At 50.7% G+C, this 18,999-nt stretch overlaps 2 protein-coding genes across 2 annotated transcripts in view; both read right to left on the reverse strand.

Annotated features, from left to right (window-relative positions):
- Window positions 1–2,391: 2,391 nt before the first annotated feature.
- On the reverse strand, window positions 2,392–12,442 carry LOC144933746 (DEP domain-containing protein 7-like). Its single transcript, XM_078858818.1, has 9 exons — window positions 12,295–12,442; window positions 8,916–9,310; window positions 8,120–8,310; window positions 7,478–7,632; window positions 6,619–6,844; window positions 4,846–5,114; window positions 3,962–4,104; window positions 3,257–3,382; window positions 2,392–2,784 (listed from the first exon to the last, which is right to left on the reverse strand). The coding sequence occupies exons 1-9, from the start codon at window positions 12,425–12,427 to the stop codon at window positions 2,506–2,508; spliced, it is 1,917 nt and encodes a 638-aa protein (XP_078714944.1). The 5' UTR covers window positions 12,428–12,442; the 3' UTR covers window positions 2,392–2,505.
- A 2,225-nt stretch (window positions 12,443–14,667) lies between these two features.
- Window positions 14,668–18,999, reverse strand: part of EFCAB6 (EF-hand calcium binding domain 6) — a 33,003-nt gene continuing 28,671 nt past the window's right edge. The window contains exons 27-31 of the mRNA XM_078858819.1: window positions 18,536–18,814; window positions 17,700–17,910; window positions 17,077–17,261; window positions 16,169–16,318; window positions 14,668–15,362 (exon numbers count right to left, since the gene is read on the reverse strand). Coding sequence (XP_078714945.1) covers window positions 15,240–15,362; window positions 16,169–16,318; window positions 17,077–17,261; window positions 17,700–17,910; window positions 18,536–18,814 — 948 coding nt within the window. The 3' untranslated portion in view covers window positions 14,668–15,239. The remainder of the gene's footprint in view (window positions 15,363–16,168; window positions 16,319–17,076; window positions 17,262–17,699; window positions 17,911–18,535; window positions 18,815–18,999) is intronic.

Below are 18,999 nucleotides of genomic sequence, written 5' to 3' on the forward strand. Positions count from 1 at the left end.
GAAAATTTGGCCATTTTTTTATAACATAGGTTAGTTCATCGATTTTTCCATGAGAAAGACAATAGAAAAAAATTCACACATTCATGTTATATGGAACATAAGCCTAAAGGCAATGCAGGAATTCACTTTTCATTGACAAATGTAGCTATAAAATATTGGCCATTGCAAAAAAATAGAGATGTCGATTTTTTTACGTGAAAAAAGTGAAAGTGCCCACCGTTTATGGCACAGAGCATAATACGCCCAAGGGCAATGCAGGAAATCACTTTTCATAAAAAAATAAAGCTATGAAAAATTGGCCATTTTTGGCAAAAAATGACATAGGTTAGTATGTCGATTTTTCCATTTGAAAAAAAGTTAAAATTTGCACTTTTTCCATTATGTACAGTATAATAAGCCTAAAGTCAATCCAGGAATGTACTTTTCCTTAGAAAATAAAGCTATGAAAATTTGGCCATTTTTTTATAACATAGGTTAGTTCATCGATTTTTCCATGAGAAAGACAATAGAAAAAAATTCACACATTCATGTTATATGGAACATAAGCCTAAAGGCAATGCAGGAATTCACTTTTCATTGACAAATGTAGCTATAAAATATTGGCCATTGCAAAAAAATAGAGATGTCGATTTTTTTTACGTGAAAAAAGTGAAAGTGCCCACCGTTTATGGCACAGAGCATAATACGCCCAAGGGCAATGCAGGAAATCACTTTTCATAAAAAAATAAAGCTATGAAAAATTGGCCATTTTTGGCAAAAAATGACATAGGTTAGTTCATCGATTTTTCCATGAGAAAGACAAAAGAAAAAAATTCACACATTCATGTTATATGGAACATAAGCCTAAAGGCAATGCAGGAATTCACTATTAATTATAAAAAAAGAAAGTTATAAAAAATGGCCATTTGTAAAAATGTTGCAATCCACCCTCGCCTCCAAGGTGCTGGATTACACGTATGCACTGACAAATTATAACAAAAACTTTATTAGAATTCAGAAAAAAGTACATTATGCAATGGTTAATCTTTTTAATCCAGGACAGGACACATTCAACAGCTTTTAAAGCGCTACGCACAAACTGACATCCGACAAATCCCAGACGTGCGCGTAGTCTTTTCAGTGCAAATTGAGTTTAAGCCTCAGTCCTTTTTGATATTTAATTCCAAACCCAATTAAAACAATCAGTGCAGAACACTCACCAGCTACTGATTACAAACGTGCGCCAAGTGCACACACCCACAGCTCATACCAATGAAATAAAGAGAACATTCACTTTCAGGACATTTTCATCACAAACAACATTCAACAACACTTTGGCGCTACAGATAGAGGAGTTGCAACCAAGAACGGATAAAAAGCAATCATTACCGCAGAAAGCATTACAGCAATTCCAATCCTCGAGTCAAAATGTGTGGCCTTTTGCACATGGCTGAATAAGCGCCTTCCGGGAACATGCACAGATGCCACTTTAAGCACCAGTCAAAAAGTTTCACAGCTGAGCAGCGGCATGAAAACCACCAGGTGGACAAAATTATGGCTTCATCGTGAATACCAATGGGACCGCTCGTGGCAGTTTTTTTTACAATCTCCTATGATGCAGGTGGATTAATTATTGATGGTCGGGACGAGGTGAAGATGCCGAAAATTTAGATTTTTCAGTGCTCCAGATCCCACCAGATCGGCGATTCTCCAACGAAGCTGCAAGGGCTGCGTGTGTCCTATCCGGTTGAAATAAATCTCTGATGATGCCGAAGCCACCGCCATCGCATTCCAGTTTCTCAATACACCTGCTGCACGCATCACCTGACACGAAAACAGCATTGTAGTCTCCTCGACACGCGAGACAGGCACCGGTCACAGTTAAAGAGCCTGGAGCACCCTGCGTTAGATGGCCGCAGTAATGCAAAGCACTCTTGTACCAACAACGATTTGTCATGCAGTTAAGATTAAAAGCGATTTGTCTCATCTATAACTTTTCCTGGATACGGCTTCTTTGTTCATTGTTTCGGTTTTGTTTACAACCTTAGCAGATCATTTATTTACAGTTTATGAAACTCCTTCACTGGTCAATTCCCAAAAGCGCATTAAACTCGGGAGCAATGCCTTGCTCAAATGACCATTGAGGTAATGCTAATCTTACAGCCCTGAGCCACTGGGTATGAAAATCCATTTTCGTACATTGGGGGGACAATTCCCTCCACAAGGCAATTACTGTCGACGTTCCCACAAAAGTAACAAGCGACTCACTTTTTCATCGACCCCCGAAGGGACGATGCTCCCCGCCCGCTAACAACGCCCAACCAGGATTGGAACTTTGCGATGATCCGGCAGAGAACTTTCTCCGCTCTACCACCATTATACGCTCGAACCACATTCTTGCCGGTCACGATTCACTTGCGCCCAAGCACATCGAGTGGAACAGTTGGGGATGGGGTGAGGTGGGGGCTGGTGGGGGTGCGAAGGGGTGGGGGGGGGGGGAAATCGGGGGAGCTACGACCTCCGACCTCACAGCATGGTGGAAAAGTGTTGCGAGAAGGCCTGCGGGTGATGCCTCTGCAGCTCCTTGAGCAGCCGCCGCTTGTGCTTGGCGGAGTGCGCCGTGTCCTCGCTCACGCTGGCGACGAGCTGGCGCAACGCCTCCTCCGTGGCGCTTGCGCCCTCCGCGGCGTACTCGGCACGCGACTGCCGCACGCAGTACGTGAAGCCCGGCGGCCGGTTGGGGTCGCCGCCCTCTTGCAGACTCGACAGCCGCTCGCTCACCATGACGTGCAGCGACACCGGCACCTGGCGGCGGCGGAACAGGGTGCCCCCCATGAGGGCAATGACAATTGTGGGGGGGCGGGGGGGGGGGTGGTTGGGAAACGGGGTGGGTCCAAGTGGTGAGATGTTAATTAGCTCGCCTGGTAGGAAGGTCGTGGGTTCGATATATTGCACAATTCACTTAATAACACAACGAGCCCCGTGATGGGATGGCGCAATGAGGGGAGGTGGTTGGCCAGCAGCGCTCGAAGCCTCCATCTCCCTAGTGGTGATGTTTACTCATCCCCGTGTTGGGAAACCATTCTGCCTCCTCCACAATGTTCAGCTGGGTGCTACCACTCTATGAATGTACAGCAGGTCTGTTGAACTTCCTTTCGCACCGCACATAGCCAACCGTGCAAATTCAGACCCGCGACATCCTGGGCAACCCATCAGATGGCTCGCAAACAAAGCGGGGTTGTTCACTTCTGGCATCGTGACAGACGTGTCCGGTCACCTTGAAGATCTCCGCGTGGTTGTCCATCATGAAGGAGATGAGCAGCTCGGCATGGCTCTTGGAGAGGGCCTTGTTCTGCACGATCGCCTTGCCGAACGTCCGTCGCACCACGGCGAGATTGTCGGCCTGTGCGGAGAGAACGACCGTGCGGGGGGGGGGGGGGGCACGGTTAGGCAAGGGGGGTGGGGGGCACGAACGAAGCGCTGCACTTCGCCGCGCTCGTGTCCAAGGTCGTAAGAAAGTCCAGGCCCCCCGTGGGAGTTGAAATCGGCCACGATTGACAAAAACCGCGGACCATCGACAGGTAATACGCAACGCAAAACCTGAAACGTGAGCGACAGGAAGCACGGAGAGGCGCACGCTTGGTATTCCGCCGAGGGATGGGAAAATTAACAGATTAGAGAACACGCACATAAGTAAAAGAGATTCATACCAACTTAAGAAAAGGTGGGGGGGGGCAGGGTAGGACATGTCCCTAGAAGGGATGGATGGGCCCCGTGTGCTGTTGGGGACAAGACTAACGATGAAGTGGCAGCCAAAGACGAGGGACACAAACCGGAGCGGACGTGGAGATGGCACGCAACAAAATCAACCCATGCAGCTTGCGTAAAACGGTGGCTCAGGGGAGACTTTCGTGCGGTAGCAGGTGGGAGGGCGGGGGGCGAGATCACGACCGCCGACGACGACGAATCGTTGCGCTCGTGCCTGCTTGTGCAGCCGGTAGGAGCTCGCGAGCGCCGCCACGTGCATGAGCCGGAGCAGCGCCCGCAGCTCCTCGCGGACGCTCGCCTCCAGCAGCCGCAGGCAGAGCTGCGTGGCCTCCAGGGCCACCGCCGTGCTGTCCTTCACTACGCGCGGCGGCACAGAAGAAGAGAGAGAGAGAGAGGGCGTCAAAGCGGACCGGCGGCGTGAGAGGGCGGACGACGGGCCGGCATCGTCCCGACCGAGCGGGCTAATCCGTGACCCCCCCCCCCCAACCCCCCCCCCCCCCCCCCCGAACCAAATGAAATGAAAGTTTTTATATTATTTTCTGTGCACTCATTTTAGTGACCAGGCTCAGACCATCAACAGCTCCGTCTTGCAACCCCCCCCCGCCCCCACCTCTCCTCGATACGAGAAAATCAAAAAAGTTATCGACGTTCAGTCACATCTCTAACCATGCCACAAGGAGTCGACTTTAGCCAGGTCCGTCAGCGATCCGCAAATAAATTATGCCCCACCCCCCCCCAACCGGCACACCACATCCAGTATACCCATAACTATGAGTAGTCACTCACCAACTACTCCAGTCCACTACAAGTGACGACCAGTAAAATATTCGGTGGGAGAAAATGTAAGCCCTGCATCTGCACAAATCTCACACGTATTGACCCACCTCCTTACCCCTGTCTCCCCCCTCCCCCATCTGCCCACCTCCCCCATCTGCCCCCCTCCCCCCATCTCCCCCCTCCACCATCTCCCCCCTCCCCCATCTCCCCCCTCCCCCATCTCCCCCCCTCCCCCATCTCCCCCCCTCCCCCATCTCCCCCCCTCCCCCATCCCCCCCCCCTCCCCCATCTGCCCACCTCCCCCATCTGCCCCCCACTGACGTATGAGCTCCAGGATTGCCGTGTGGACGTCGAAGAGGCGGTTCTCGAGCAGCGGCCGCTTCGCCTGCCCGTAGTGGCGGCCGACGACCTCAAAGAGGACGCGCTTGGCGGCGGCGCCGCCGTCGCCTTCGGCGGGGTGGCCCGCGGCGCCGGCGGGGCCGCCGTGCGCCCCGCCCCAGCCTCGCGGCAGCCTCTGCGTCACCTCCACCACGAGCGCGTCGGGGAGGTGGTCCAGGCAGTCCAGCGCGGCCGCCAGCCACTCGTCCAAGCTGGTGGCGCGGAGACACGCGGGCAGGCAGGCGGGCGATAAGCGCGGTTAGAGTACGTATGGGTTTCTAAAGAAATTCAACGTGCGCAAGAGGTCGGGGTGGGTGCGTGGAAGTTTACTCATTTACTTTTGTAAAACATGTGTAAAGACAAAGATCCATCCTCCCCCCCGTATAGCCTCAACACACTGTTAGGGCAAGTGCTGTTCGCGAGTAGCACCTACGAAGGCCGGAACGGCACACGACAGAGTGGGCGGCCAGCACAGCACACGGCACCAGGTACTCATTTGAGGCCGAGTCAACCTCGGGGAGGGGCCCTGGACCGGTTCAGATAATTATCGTCACTGGTGTTGGCCGCGAGTGGGAATCGAACTCGGGTCGTCGGGTTTGTAGTGCAGCGCACTAACCGCTCCCCACTATATATATATATACACACGCACACACACGGGTAGAGAAGCAGTAGTTTTGAAACGGAAAAAAACAAGAGACAGCTGCCCTGTTCACACTTCTCACGATCCTCATGTACTGCTCAGCTTTTTTCACGGAACAATAAAATGTCATGACAATATGTATCGCGAGGTTTTTGTTTTAGAGTCTCTAAGATTTAAATAATATTCTGGTAAAAATAAGTGCATGAATTGGAGCGCAAATTTAAAAGTTAGATACTCACTCTTTGGTTCTTTCGGTAAAGTCACGTAGGTACAAGATAAAATAAATTAAATCACGACGTTTCGGGCGAAACACAAGCGTCCGTCATCAGGTGGAACAAGCGTCCGTCATCAGGTGGAACAACCACAGCAAGCGCGCGAAGAAGACTCCATTGGGAACTCTCCACTCACAGGACCCACCCACGACTCACCCAGCCCCTTCCCCCCCCCCCCCCCTTTGCACCCAGCACCTGAGTCGAGCACGAAGCCAGAACACGGGTTAAACTGGCGACAAAATCTACATTTTATACAGTTTGGGTTCAGAACACACGATTGGGAAGTGTCCCGGACAAAACTAGGACGATGTTTGGTAGCTTTAATAATAATTAAAATGTATTAAGGCGCATTCCATCCTAGGATCCCAATGCGCAACGCATGAAAAGCAGGAAACAAAAACAGAACCAAGGGGCAACCGACCAAACTAAACAGGGAAGGCCGCTTTAAACAGACGGGGTTTCAAAGCATCAGCGGTAGGCCATGCTTTACCACCTGATGACGGACGCTTGTGTTGCGCCCGAAACGTCGTGATTTAATTTAGTTGTTTTCATTTATTTAATTTTTTACCTACGTGACTTTACCGAAAAAACCAAAGAGTATGACTCCGATTGCCTGATTTCAAGTGGCAAGGCGGCGTTCCATTGTTTGGGTGCCACGCTAACAAAAGCCAAACCACCAAAAGAGCGCAACCTCGACCCGGTCTTCCCGAGCAGTTGGAGATCAGAAGACCTTAAGGCCTCGAGAAATAAAACACGTTCCTACATGGCCGTGTCCCGACTTCGACCGAATGCGCACACACGTACACAGGCAGGCCGAGGCCAGCGTCCGTCAGCTCCAGGTAGGGGTTGTGGACGACGAGGTCGTCGTCATCGTCGGTGGGCGGGGGCGGCGCGGGCGACGGAGCCGGCGGCCGCTTCTTGCCGCGCTTGGGCGAGGAGGGCGGCGACTCCAGCACCGAGTCGAGCACGGTGAGGTCTATGAGCTGGAGCAGTCGCAGCAGAGTCTGGTGCCTCCACACCTCCGCCACGGCTGCACGCGCGCGCACGCACGCACACGCAGAAATCCGGCCGGTGAAAGCATTTACAGTCGCTCCGTCACGATCGCACGCGCCCGTTCAATCTAGAGCTGCCCACCCCCACCGTCATATTGGTAAATTAAGTAGATTTCCAGACTACTTTTTTCGATCGATTTACTCGAAGGTGGGAAACCCCCTACGAGCATCGCCCAGTGCGACGCGGATAACGAAGCCGATGACGTCACCAAGCACTAACCGTTGCCTTCTGTCCAGCGACACAGGTGTGGGATTTGTTTCCCCAACTGCAATTTCGTGTCATCAGCTTTGTTGAGTTACACAAAGCAATAAAAACCGGGCAATTAATCGATTACTTAAATTTACAGAGGCCAACTCGAGATCAATTATTCAACATTAAAAAAAAATTAAAATGACATTTAGTATCAATTGCTATACATTTTTGAAATTGCGCTTTCTGCGTTGTTAACGCATTTGCCGCACAAAAAAAAAAGTTTATTTTGGAAGTCTCACGGTCAATTTCCACCACTGCCTAAGCACCCCCAGCGGGCACGAGTGCCGTGCCGCCCACCACCCACCCACCACGTCATCGCTCACAGAAAGACGCGTCGACCTTTGACCCGTGCGGGTACCCTTTTTGGAGAGCAGGCAGCCCCGCTCCGGGGCGTTGTCGGCAGTGGCCGGGAGCGAGGGCCCCAGGAGGTTCACGCTGCTAAACATCTTCTCCAGGGCCTGGTCGCTCGACTCGACCGCAGTGCGGTTGGACATCAGGCCGGAGTCTTCGGCCCTAGGAGCGAGAGAGCGAGCGAGCGGCAGACTTTTATGGTTTTTTTAACCACAAAAAACGTGGGCGTTTCCCAAAACTCACACCCAAATGTGCTCTCAGCACCTCGGAGCCATCCATTGCAAACGAGACAAATTAATAGATGAATCCAAATTTACTATTAATTAATTTATATTTCATGCTCGTTTACCCAACAGAGCCTCACTCAGAGTCCTCCTCCTCAGGGAGGGTCCTGCCAAGTTTTTGTCGGGGAAGGGGGGTGAGCGGTGATGCCGTATGCAATCCTAATCTGGTACCTTGGAGGTTTACATTTTTTCATTGCCACATTGAATCGTGACAGTTCATCGTAATCACTGGGGATGAGTGGGTGGTTGGGGAGGTGGCGGGCGTGCGGGCGAATCGTAACAACCCCAGGCATCCAGATTTGCCAACATCAAGCGAGGAAGTCGGACGAGGTGTGCGACAGACACGGTTACCTCCGCGCACCGACCTGTCCTCCGCCTCCTTCGAACCAACGGCCGACCGCGCCACTCCGCCGCCCTCGAGCGGGAAGCGGTAGAAGCTGGAGCTGCCGTCCTCGAAGGTGGGAGCGCGCTTCTCCCCGAAGAAGCCGAAGCGTCGCGCGCTGCCCACTGGCTCCAGCTCCCCGCAGTCCACAAACGACTGGCACAGCCGCGTCACCTGCAGCCGCGGTGAAATGGTCGTGGGAAAAAACGCGACTGCCATTTGCTAGAAAGATTAATTAAAACAGACTTGAGGATTTAAATATATACGTATATAACCTTGATTTGAAGCTTTCGTGACTGCAGGAATCCATACCCTCTGGTTCTTTCGGTAAAGTCAAGTAGGTATAAAATATAATTAAAATAAATCACGTTTCAAAACGTCGCGATTGTTTTTTATTTTACTTTATACCTACGTGACTTTACCGAAAGAACCAGAGAGTATATATAACCTTATATCGTGCCCAGTGAGACCACATTGTTTTTCGCTACAGCCACGGATGGATGAAAGGCAGTGGGGGCGTAGCGATTGTGTGTGCAGGTGGTGCAACTGCGCCACAGGCCAGAGGGGGCCCAGGCGCCGCCGGGCTACAAAGAGGGCGGAGGAAATTTGGCAGTGGCATGCGACCTTTCATCAATCCTGTCCTTGCACAAGCGCCCATGGTGACCGACCACACTACGCCATTGGGACTGCACGTGGGGAGGGGGGGGAGGGAGAAATGGGGTGCGCAGAGGGAAGAGGGACGGCCGAGGGGAACGTCCCGCACGACGACCGTACTTCACCTGGATCCTGGACAGCTCGCAGGAGGCGTTGAAGCGCGGCGTCCTCGCGAGGTGCGTGATCAGCACGTCCACCACGTCGGCGCCGGTGAAGCAGTCGTCGTGGTAGCGGAGCTGCACCCTCCTCCTCCTCGCGTCCACGTGGCCCCGCAGCGTCGCCAGCAGCTCGCTCCACACCTGCGTGGCGCGGAACGCGTGCTGGCCCGGCGGCGCTGCCGGGTCGTCCTCGGCACCAGCCACGGACGACGACGACGACGACGCTGACAATGACGCCGACGAGGTAGACGTTGCCTTCGAAGGTGGCGCTGGTGGTGGCGGTGTCGGTGGTGGCAACGGCACCATGCCCGGGCAGGGAATGCGCGTCAACGTTGGGACATTCATGCAGTGGTGCGGAAGACCTGTTGGCGGTGGATACAGCAGGTGGACAGGGAAGCCAGGAATTTCATTTAAATACAATTTCACAAGCCAAGTCTGGTTTGAGCCTCTATAGTACTTGACAGATGTCAGCTTGTGGAGCGGCAGGCGGCGCTGGAAATGCATCGTGTGCAGCGGAGGACTATGCGGCAATATCCATTGTTGTGCTGAACTTTTGCGCTCCGTCTTGGCTCCCCACATTCAACGACCGGCGTGGCGTCACGCGGTCAAACAATCCTCACGACCTACGCAGTGTTGGCGAGGCCCGCATCCAGTAATGGACTGACAAAGAGCCAGACGTGTACATACGTCATGTCTAGCTAGCTCTCGTCAGTCCATTGCTGGACGTTGTTGAGCCATCAATGGACCATCACATCAGTGTACATTATGTTCTCTGCTTAACAGTGCCCTATATATTGGTAAAAAACATTTCCGGGAAGCTCAACCAGGCCACATGGTGAGCGTGCAGAAGCCCCTCTCACTCTGGCATAGCCCCGCCCACCACGCAGGTAGCCCCACCCACTACTCAGGTAGCCCCACCCACCACGCAGGTAGCTCCGCCCACCACACAGGTAGCCCTGCCCACAATGCAGGTAGCCCCGCCCACAGTGCAGGTAGCCCCACCCACCACGCAGGTAGCCCCACCCACCACGCAGGTAGCCCCACCCGCCCACCACAGGTAGCCTCACCCGCCACGCAGGTAGCCCCGCCCACCACGCAGGTAGCCCCGCCCACCAAGCAGGTAGCCCCGCCCACCACGCGGGTAGCCCCGCCCACCACGCGGGTAGCCCCACCCACCACGCGGGTAGCCCCACCCACCACGCAGGTAGCTCCACCCACCACGCCCTAATCCACCTCGCAGGTCGCTCTGCACTTCGCCCCCCACCCCGCATCATGAGTAGAGTATAGAGCCAGAATACTTTTTAAACGGTGGGGGGGGGGTCCCAATTATCCTAAAGTTTCTGGATTGCGGGACAAGCTTCCTTAAACCACAGGGGACTGCCCCCACCAAACCAGGACGTTTGGGACCTATACTGTAGTTTCCATTGTACAAACACGTGGTCGTGCTGTTGTCACGCACTGTAAACACGTGGTCGTGCTGTTGTCACGCACTGTAAACACGTGGTCGTGCTGTTGTCACGCACTGTAAACACGTGGTCATATTGTACTCACGTGTTCACACTTATGCACGTGGCCGCAACCACGGTCGACGCTGCATTCGCCGATACTCGACGCGGCTCTACGTGGTTTGTCTCAAGACAGCACGGGAGGCGGCTCGCATGCACGCGATCGTTTTAAAGACGAGGGTTGGTGGATCACGAGGAGATCTGTTAAATCTCTCAGACCGTGGTGAAGACATGACTGACGGCACAGCGAAATAAACGAGTCAACCCCATCTGTGCGGATTGTTAAGCCGACTCGGAATTGTAAACGTGGGTTCACTCTCCCAACACACAACCGGTGTGCCGAGCTAGTAACGAATTGGCATGTTTTGTTTAAGTGACAACCGTACTAATTGGCCGTGTCGGTTGGTGGCGGGTTTAACGACACATTTACGTGATCTAACAAAAAAAACCCTGAATATTGGTAGCGAAAGGCCTACGTGTTAAACTGTTGAGCGTTATTTCCGCTTATGCAGTGTCGTTATCTTCGGTCATCTGATATCCTTACACAAGTAATATAATTGGCAATACCATGCAGTAACCAGCATGAAAACAAGAGTCTTGAGTGAGCCTACTCTGGGCGGATTCGAGAATTGCCATCCCTGTATAATGAACTCTCTCTCTCGGAGGCCCTCTTTGTTGCAAGCAGTCTTCGAGATTGGCATTTAAAGTCTACACGTGTTCGTACATACGCAAAACCAGAACAATCTTCCCCCAGTGAAATGAACGGGATAGAATTCGGAACCAAACTAATGTTCATACGCAGTGATTGGTCCCTGTGATAATTTATGGGGGGGGGGGGGGGTATATGCGCCCCAAAGACAAAGACCCCCCGTATAGCCTTCGCATCCCGTTGGGGCAAGTGCTGTTAGCGAGCACCTATGAAGGCCGACACGGTACACGAGGGGTGTGGGGGTGGCCAACACCACGCCCGGCCACCTTCGTCTCCCCAGCTACTCATTGCGAGGCCGAGTCGACCTAGGGGAGGCCCAGGACCGGCGAGTGGGAATCGAACTCGGGTGGTCGGGTTTGTAGCCGCAACGCGAGAACTCGCGACACGAACCTGCCCGCCCCTTTTCTTTAATATTTGTTTACACGCTTTCTATGAACTCACTCTATTGTTCATACACTTAGGTTTTTTCGGTAAAGCCACGTAGATAAAAGATAAATAATAAAATAATTTGTGTAGAACATAAATAAATAATTAAGCGATTTTTTTTTACATAAAAGAAAGAACCAAGAAGATAATAAAAATATTATTCTTTATTATTATTTTTTTATCTACGTAACTTTACCAAAAAACCTAAGAGTATGAATCCTTGCAGTCACGAAAGCTTCAAATCTAGAATTCACTCTATTGTTGTTGTATCCTCAAATCTTGCAACTCAATTTTAACCCACTTCCCAATGTGGTATCGACTGCAAACTTGGTATACTTATGTCATACTGATGACAATACTATATTCTATCATAAAAAATTTTAACATATTTTTAAACATTCTTTTTTATATGTTACGTTTCGGCTTGGGTCTAATTGTCCACGCTCAACTAACGTTGGCTGTAATTGGCCACGGTCCCATCCGTGGCAAGCTTCGGGGCCTGGAGTCGTGAAGTTCTTCCATTACTAGTACGGTACATTGAATGAAAGCGTGTTTTTAAAAAAGTTTAAAAAAAATATTACTCATCTAACCACAGCACACTCTATGCACTCCCCACTTCTGTTGCAAAGTTTTCGTGAACCGGACGTAACATCGTGGCCCATGAGACACCGCCACGCTCATCTCTCTCGTTCTCTCTCTCTCTCACCGGTCGAGTTGGGATCGCTTTCATCCTCGGCTCCTGCCGCCGACGCCGTCGTCGCCACGAGGCCAGGGCCAGGCGCGGCTCGGAGCACATCACTGAATCTCGCCGCCATCTCTCGCACGGAGCAGCCCTGCATCTCTCCCGTGCAAGAACCAATTCGCCCTTCCCAACTCCTTCGGCTATTGCTCTCCGTGTTGGGGTTGGTGGGGGGGGGACAAAACAGATGGATTGTTGGCGATTTAGAAGCGTTTGCTCGGATGTTTTTAAAATGAAAATAAACCCCACACACGAGTTTGTCGTGACAATGGAAGGTGGCACGAATGGATGGCGAGAGAGAGACAACGACCTATAAGTTCAGCAAAACTTTTAATTCAACGAACGTATCTGGGGTGGGGGGAAAACGAATCTCGGTTCTTTTAAGCGGTGTGATCGAAAAACCAATAAACCATCTGCACATCGTCTTTTGCCACCGCTGTAGAGTCACGTGTGCACGCCCACCCCAAGCCCCCCCTATTTATAGCCATGGACACGCGCACCTTGGGAGGTCTGGCGTTGATTGCAATTATCGCAGCCAATGGCGCTGCTGCTGTTCATTCTCTCGCCTTGCCCGGGAAACTCCGTGCGCACCGCGTGCCATCTCGATCGAGTTCTGGTTTCCCGCTCGCGGCCAAACGCCAGTGATCAACATCTGAACAATCACAAATAGGGGAGACAAAGGCGGCCGGGCGTAGTGCCCCCCCCCCCCCCGCCGCTTCCGCCTTCCTGTGTCGTGACGGATTTCATTCTTTTAAGGCTACACATGTGTTGCATCGCAGGGCACTGCGTGAGAGATGGCAAAGAAACACGTTCAAAGTTTGTGTTCAATACGTCCCTCTCACGCATCACGTGTGCCTGCTTACACGTACATCTATGGGTCTACTTCCACGGATCTACTTAGGTGTATATAGTTCGATGAAAGTCATGCACGTTTGTTTGTGGGTGTCCCCGTGTGTCCACGCAACTTCTTTGTCCAGGACAGACAAATCCGTCCCAATGTGTGCAGATGCTGCTGACTATTGTATGTAGGATGTGTAGGCATATATATAATACTATCCTTTTACCCGTCCTAGGACTGAAGCTGTAATATTTACGAAAAAATGGAGCAGAGTATTATTGTATCTTGTGTGAATTTCATGGCAGTAAATTTTGCACAAAAGTATGTCATCAAACACTTCACTGCATTTCACTGTAGCACTGTATTAATGCCAGCGATTCTTATGTGATAAAACACCTCACTTCATGTCACTAGCACTGTATATAACTGACCTTCAATTTGTTCAAATTCACTGCTCTGATACTTTATTCTCTTCTGCTTTGAAATAAATTGGAAATCGATACGATATCTGGAAAATCACGGAGAAATGTCTATTTTACCATAATGTAGAAGCATAACTTACCTTTTGTCTCAAGTGCTGAAAAAAGCAATAAAGACACCACATCCACTTTGTTGCTGCGTAGAATTATTTATTATTTATTAGATTCACTTTCAATAAAGATACGTCAAACTTAAAGCGAATTTGCGAAGGAGACGCCTCGGCCCCCCATGTGGTGTGACGTCAGCGGCTAATTATTATGAATGGAGGGGGGTGTCCATTTGGAGGACATCACCTTATGATTATTAATGAGGGGGGCTGTTCGATGTGGAGTGACGTCACCTGCTCATGATTATTGAGGGCAGGGTGCTCCATGTGGAGTGACGTCACCTGCTCATGATTGAGGGGAGGGTGCTCCATGTGGAGTGACGTCACCTGCTCATGAGTGACGTCACCTGCTCATTATGTGGACTGAATCTGTTCATGATTATTAATGAGGGGGGCTGTTCGACGTGGAGTGACGTCACTAGCATTGCACACAGATATTCTTGGCTCACAGTAGGTAATAATGGGGGGGGGGGGGGGTGTCCATTTAAGTGGCGTCACCTGCTCATTAATATTAATGAGGGGGGCTGGTCGATGTGCAGTGACGTCACGAGCATTAAGGACAGACATTCCTGGGTGATCATATTTCTAATATGCCTCCACACCATACTTTCTCCACTTCTGACAATTTTTGGAAACTTGTTGAATCAACTTTTTACCTCCACATCTGGGGGGGTCCACTTTCTATAACTTATTGATTCAGGCCTTCTGAAAGGCTCTTATCATTTAGAACGCCGGGCTTTTACAATATATAAAAACAGAAAATTACTTAGGTTTTTCACATTTTTGGGGAGTGTGATTAATTTACCTATTTGCAAGTGTGTGTACATAGATGAATAATGTTCGTATGTGCATACCTTCTACGGTTAAAATATCATTAATGAACTCTCAATATGTAAATTAAAATCTGTTTATTAAATAAAAACAATCTGTAATTCCATATATTATTTTTAAGACATATCAAACAATTTTGCATTTTCAAAGAAATGTATTAACATCTTTCAAACAAAGCAGACATTTTCAAGACTGAATTAAGTCACTTTCACACAAAAACATAAATGATATCCAAACTGCTGACTAGATTACCATATCACCCTAAGCCTTTCACAGCATACGGTATCTAGAAACGTTACTTTACAATGTAATCATAAATTACATTGTTACAAAAAACATTGTAGCACTCTTATAATTCTGAATTCGAGAAATTATAGGCTTTTTTTTCTTCGCTTTTCCCCTCTCTAAGTGAACGGCAAAAAATCAGGGCATATTTTTACCGCAACAAAATTAACGGATGAACCTGCGGATGGAAATTAAACGCATCAAGCACGACTGGACAATAGCTCCTCGTGTCCAGTGGCTTTACGGATGTAAGCTCGAAACGACCTCTCTCGTGCGACTGGGCCACTTCAGCTTCTCACTCGCACGATCGCCCGCCCATCAAGTCCGCCACCGTGGTGGGGGGCGAGCGATGGGTCCCCGTGGGGGGCCCAGCTAGACGAGGAATGTCCGCAGGAAGGCGTTGTACGGCACGCGGTTGTGCAGCTGCCCGTCGTAATAATTGAGAATCTGAAAGAACTCCTCCTCCGTGAGGTTGATGGCGAATTGTTTCAGCACCTGCCACAACAACGGTGCACAACATTCACACGTATAACGGATGCGTGACACATACATTCACGTATATTGTCATCCATTTACCCAAATTCAACTAAACAGTATGGACAAATTATAATTTAAAAATATTGTTGATACAACCCTGTCTTCTTCCACAGTATAAATACCTCGGTACGCCATGTCCGTCATGGGAGATTGTTTGACCATACTTCACCACACTGGTTAGTGCGGGTTGGTGTGATGGAAGTCCGAGACCAATTCAGAAATCGTTGTTTACAATGGCTGGGATACGAACTCGAGCACTCACCACTGCCGCACCGCTGCACCCTATTATATCCAGCCACTAGAGGCGCTATCTTCAAAACCCATTACAAATAAGTAAAATTTTAAAAAACTTATTTATAAAACACGCTTTTATGAAATGTACTAGTAATGGAAGAACTCCACGACTCCAGGAAGTGGGCCCGAAGCTTGCCATAACGTAAGGGACCGTGGCCAATTACAGTTAAATAAAAGCGTGTAAAATGACAAAATTCCAGTTCTTCCAAACAGAATATTGGTCTAATAAACTTGACTTTCTTATTTAAAAAATAATTAATAAAACGAAAACAACGTAATTAAAATGTACTTTTTTTCACAAAAACATTACATTCCTAGAACTAAGAAGGGCTGTGTTCGCTGATCCTTATCGGGAAAATGAAACACAATTTTGCACAATTGTCAATGCGATAATTTTATTCTCTATCTGCCATCGTGCGACTGGCCCTCCCTCTGAGCACCAGTCGCTCAGGTGAGCAGGTCGACCATACCTGGCGGAAGTCGGGGGCGCAGAGGAAGCCGCTGGCGCTAGGATCTCCAGCGCGGAAGGCGCGTCGCATCGGCCTCCAGTTGGGCAGCACCTGGTCGCGGAGGTGCAGCATGGCCTCCAGGAACGCGTCGTTGGGCACCGTGCCACCGGGCTGGGCGCACACATTCGTAACGTGCACAGTTAGTATGTACGTGTGTATGTATGCTGAACTTCTTTCGCACCATATGCAGAGGCTTTTGGCTAGCCATCGAACAAAGTTGGTCACCGCATCACGCGCTTGCAGATGCGCTTCGGCGGCCATTTAGAATGCTCTTCCTTCCAATATTAGGAAGTCACAAGAGCTATATACTTTTAAATCCTTTAGGTTGAAAATTTATATCTTTAGAACTACTCTTTGTATTTAGTTTGTTGTCCTTCCCCGCACCTCCGACTAGCACGGGTGGCTACGTACGGTGTGAAATAAGTTCAACATACATACACACTTACAACCGTGCTATTCGTTGGGTGCAGAGGTGTGGGAAAATGCACCTTCCCGTACTCGCCAAGATCGATGGCGTTTAAGTAACTGCAATTAAAATTGCTAAAAAAATTATCTCGCCGTTCAGTTGGTGGCTCACGGGGTTTTAAGTTAAATAATAATAGCAGCCTGGTTGGGCACTGGAACAACAGTGTCCCGGATAGTAAGAAGACAATGAGATTTGAAGTTTAACATTTTTTTCATTTTAATTCTTTATAATAACTCCCTCGCCTGGTATGCAGGCATCTTGCTACCAGGACATGAAAAATATCATCTCGCCACAGCGGCGCTCCTTTGCAGGAGGAGACGTGTTGTCGTCATTGATGTTGGCCCTGGGTCAGGTGTGCGGTGGAGGCGCCGCGGCCGTGCCAAGTGCACGGCCAGAGCCCCACCGTGAAGGACGGCTGCTGCAGACGCTGGCGCTGCAGGAGGCCATGCTGGCGCGGACGCAGCGTCAGCACCAGGTGGCGAAGGAATGTGCGGTACGCTACGTGGCCCGTGCTGTGTGCCGCAAACTTGGAGGCGAGTTCCGCAAGCTCGTCCTCGCTCACCGACACGTCGAAGGTGCGCAGCACGCCTGCACGTCACCGAGCGCAGCATTACAAATAAAGGCACAACGCAAATAACAAATATCTCCTGCCCCTAGCACGGCTTGGACCTGGGCCAGATTCAAATGTTTTATGAGGCCAGCATAGCACAGTTCGGTTTTGGCAAAGCTCAATAAACTGCCAGTGGAAAACCACCTGTGCTGTGTTGGCCCCATGCTGGCACAGCTCAGATGTCCAAAAGAGGTATAACATTCTCCGTATTTGTTCGTTGTGTAATAGTACACAACTCCAGAACAATGCATTTACATGCAGTTCTCCTGTCTTACCGTATCGCAAGATATCCTTCTTCCCATGATGTTCTTTGTGCCCTCAACGTGACAACGCGAGCACACGAGCCAGCCACACCCGCGCAACGTGGGAGTCCCCCCTGTGACCAACACGATCTGCCGGGCAAGGCGGAAACCTACCCTGGAGGTCGTTGGTGCCGATTTCCCCGCTCGCCGTGGGGTCCTTGAGACGGCACTCACGCAGGATCTCCTGCCAGCGGCGGCTTACTCGCTCGCGCAGCCTGCTCTCGAGGGCCTCGCAATCCACGAGCGGAGTCGAACGGACCGCGCGCGCCATGCCACCGCGCACGCTCCCCGCCACGGTGGCCGGCCGGTGGCCCGTGTTCAGCGACTGCGGTGGGAAACGTCGCGAGCGCGTGCGTGCGCACGATGACAAGCGAGTCAACGGTCGCTCTTAGGCTCGGGTGTGTGCTTTGCGCGTGTCCGTGCGTGTGTTCAGGAAGAAGGCAAAGAGGGGTTGGCCCATATCAGACGACCTGAATGAAAGTCACCTCGGGTGGCCGGGAGATGTCGTGAAGCAGAGAGAAGAACCACATCGGAGGAAAGGCGATAAACGCGGAAGCGTCAGGGTGGAGACAGAGAGGCAGGCATAGAAAGAGGTGGATCGAAGTGGTGCACCAAGATGCGAGGGACTGGATGTGGAGATGATGGCCCAAGACAGGAATGAGTTGAGTGAGAGAACCAGGAAGGCAGACCCCCACGTGAGTAGGAAAAATTCCAGGAGATGTGTTTTTCCATTTTATAGTATCAATTGTAATTAACTTGTGAATGCCTAAAGCTTTTCATATGAAAGCTGTTTCATGAGTCGACAAGGGGATGTTGGACCCTGTTTTAGTTCAGATAATCGTCACTTTTGTTAGTCGTGAGTGGGAATCGAACTCGGGTAGTCGGGTTCACAGCGCACTGCGCTAACTGCTACACTACCGCTCCCCATCGAATGCACGGCACACACACACCTGGGATCGTGTCAGAAGACAGGACGCAGTCGTTTTAGGTCTGCTCTTCGTTGCGGTTGCGCCGTTGTGGGCTACTCTTGCTGCTGCTGGAGCTGCTGCTGGGGCAGTACACCCATTCTGGCCTATGGCCCCGACACTCTGCGTCAGCATTCCAGTGGGAGCTGATGAGGTGAACGCGGCCGCCGGCAACGCGGTACCGTCGCAGAACCTCTTCAGAAACTCGCGGTAGTCCAGCTTGTCGCACTCATCCACCGGCAGCTGCGCCCACAGCTCTTCGAACTGTAACAAGGAGCAATGGTACCTTTCGTTGTTGGACGAGGCATTTGAGCGTGAATTAACAGAACAAGCAGACTGGTCTAACATCACCCAATAAGTTAATCTACAGAGACTGCAGTTGATGGATGTCCAAAAGGAAGTTGGAGAAATGTACACAACTGAATAATATTTATTTAAATTGATTTTGT

Source organism: Lampetra fluviatilis, chromosome 8 (assembly GCF_964198595.1).
Source record: "Lampetra fluviatilis chromosome 8, kcLamFluv1.1, whole genome shotgun sequence".
Lineage (NCBI taxonomy): Eukaryota > Metazoa > Chordata > Hyperoartia > Petromyzontiformes > Petromyzontidae > Lampetra > Lampetra fluviatilis.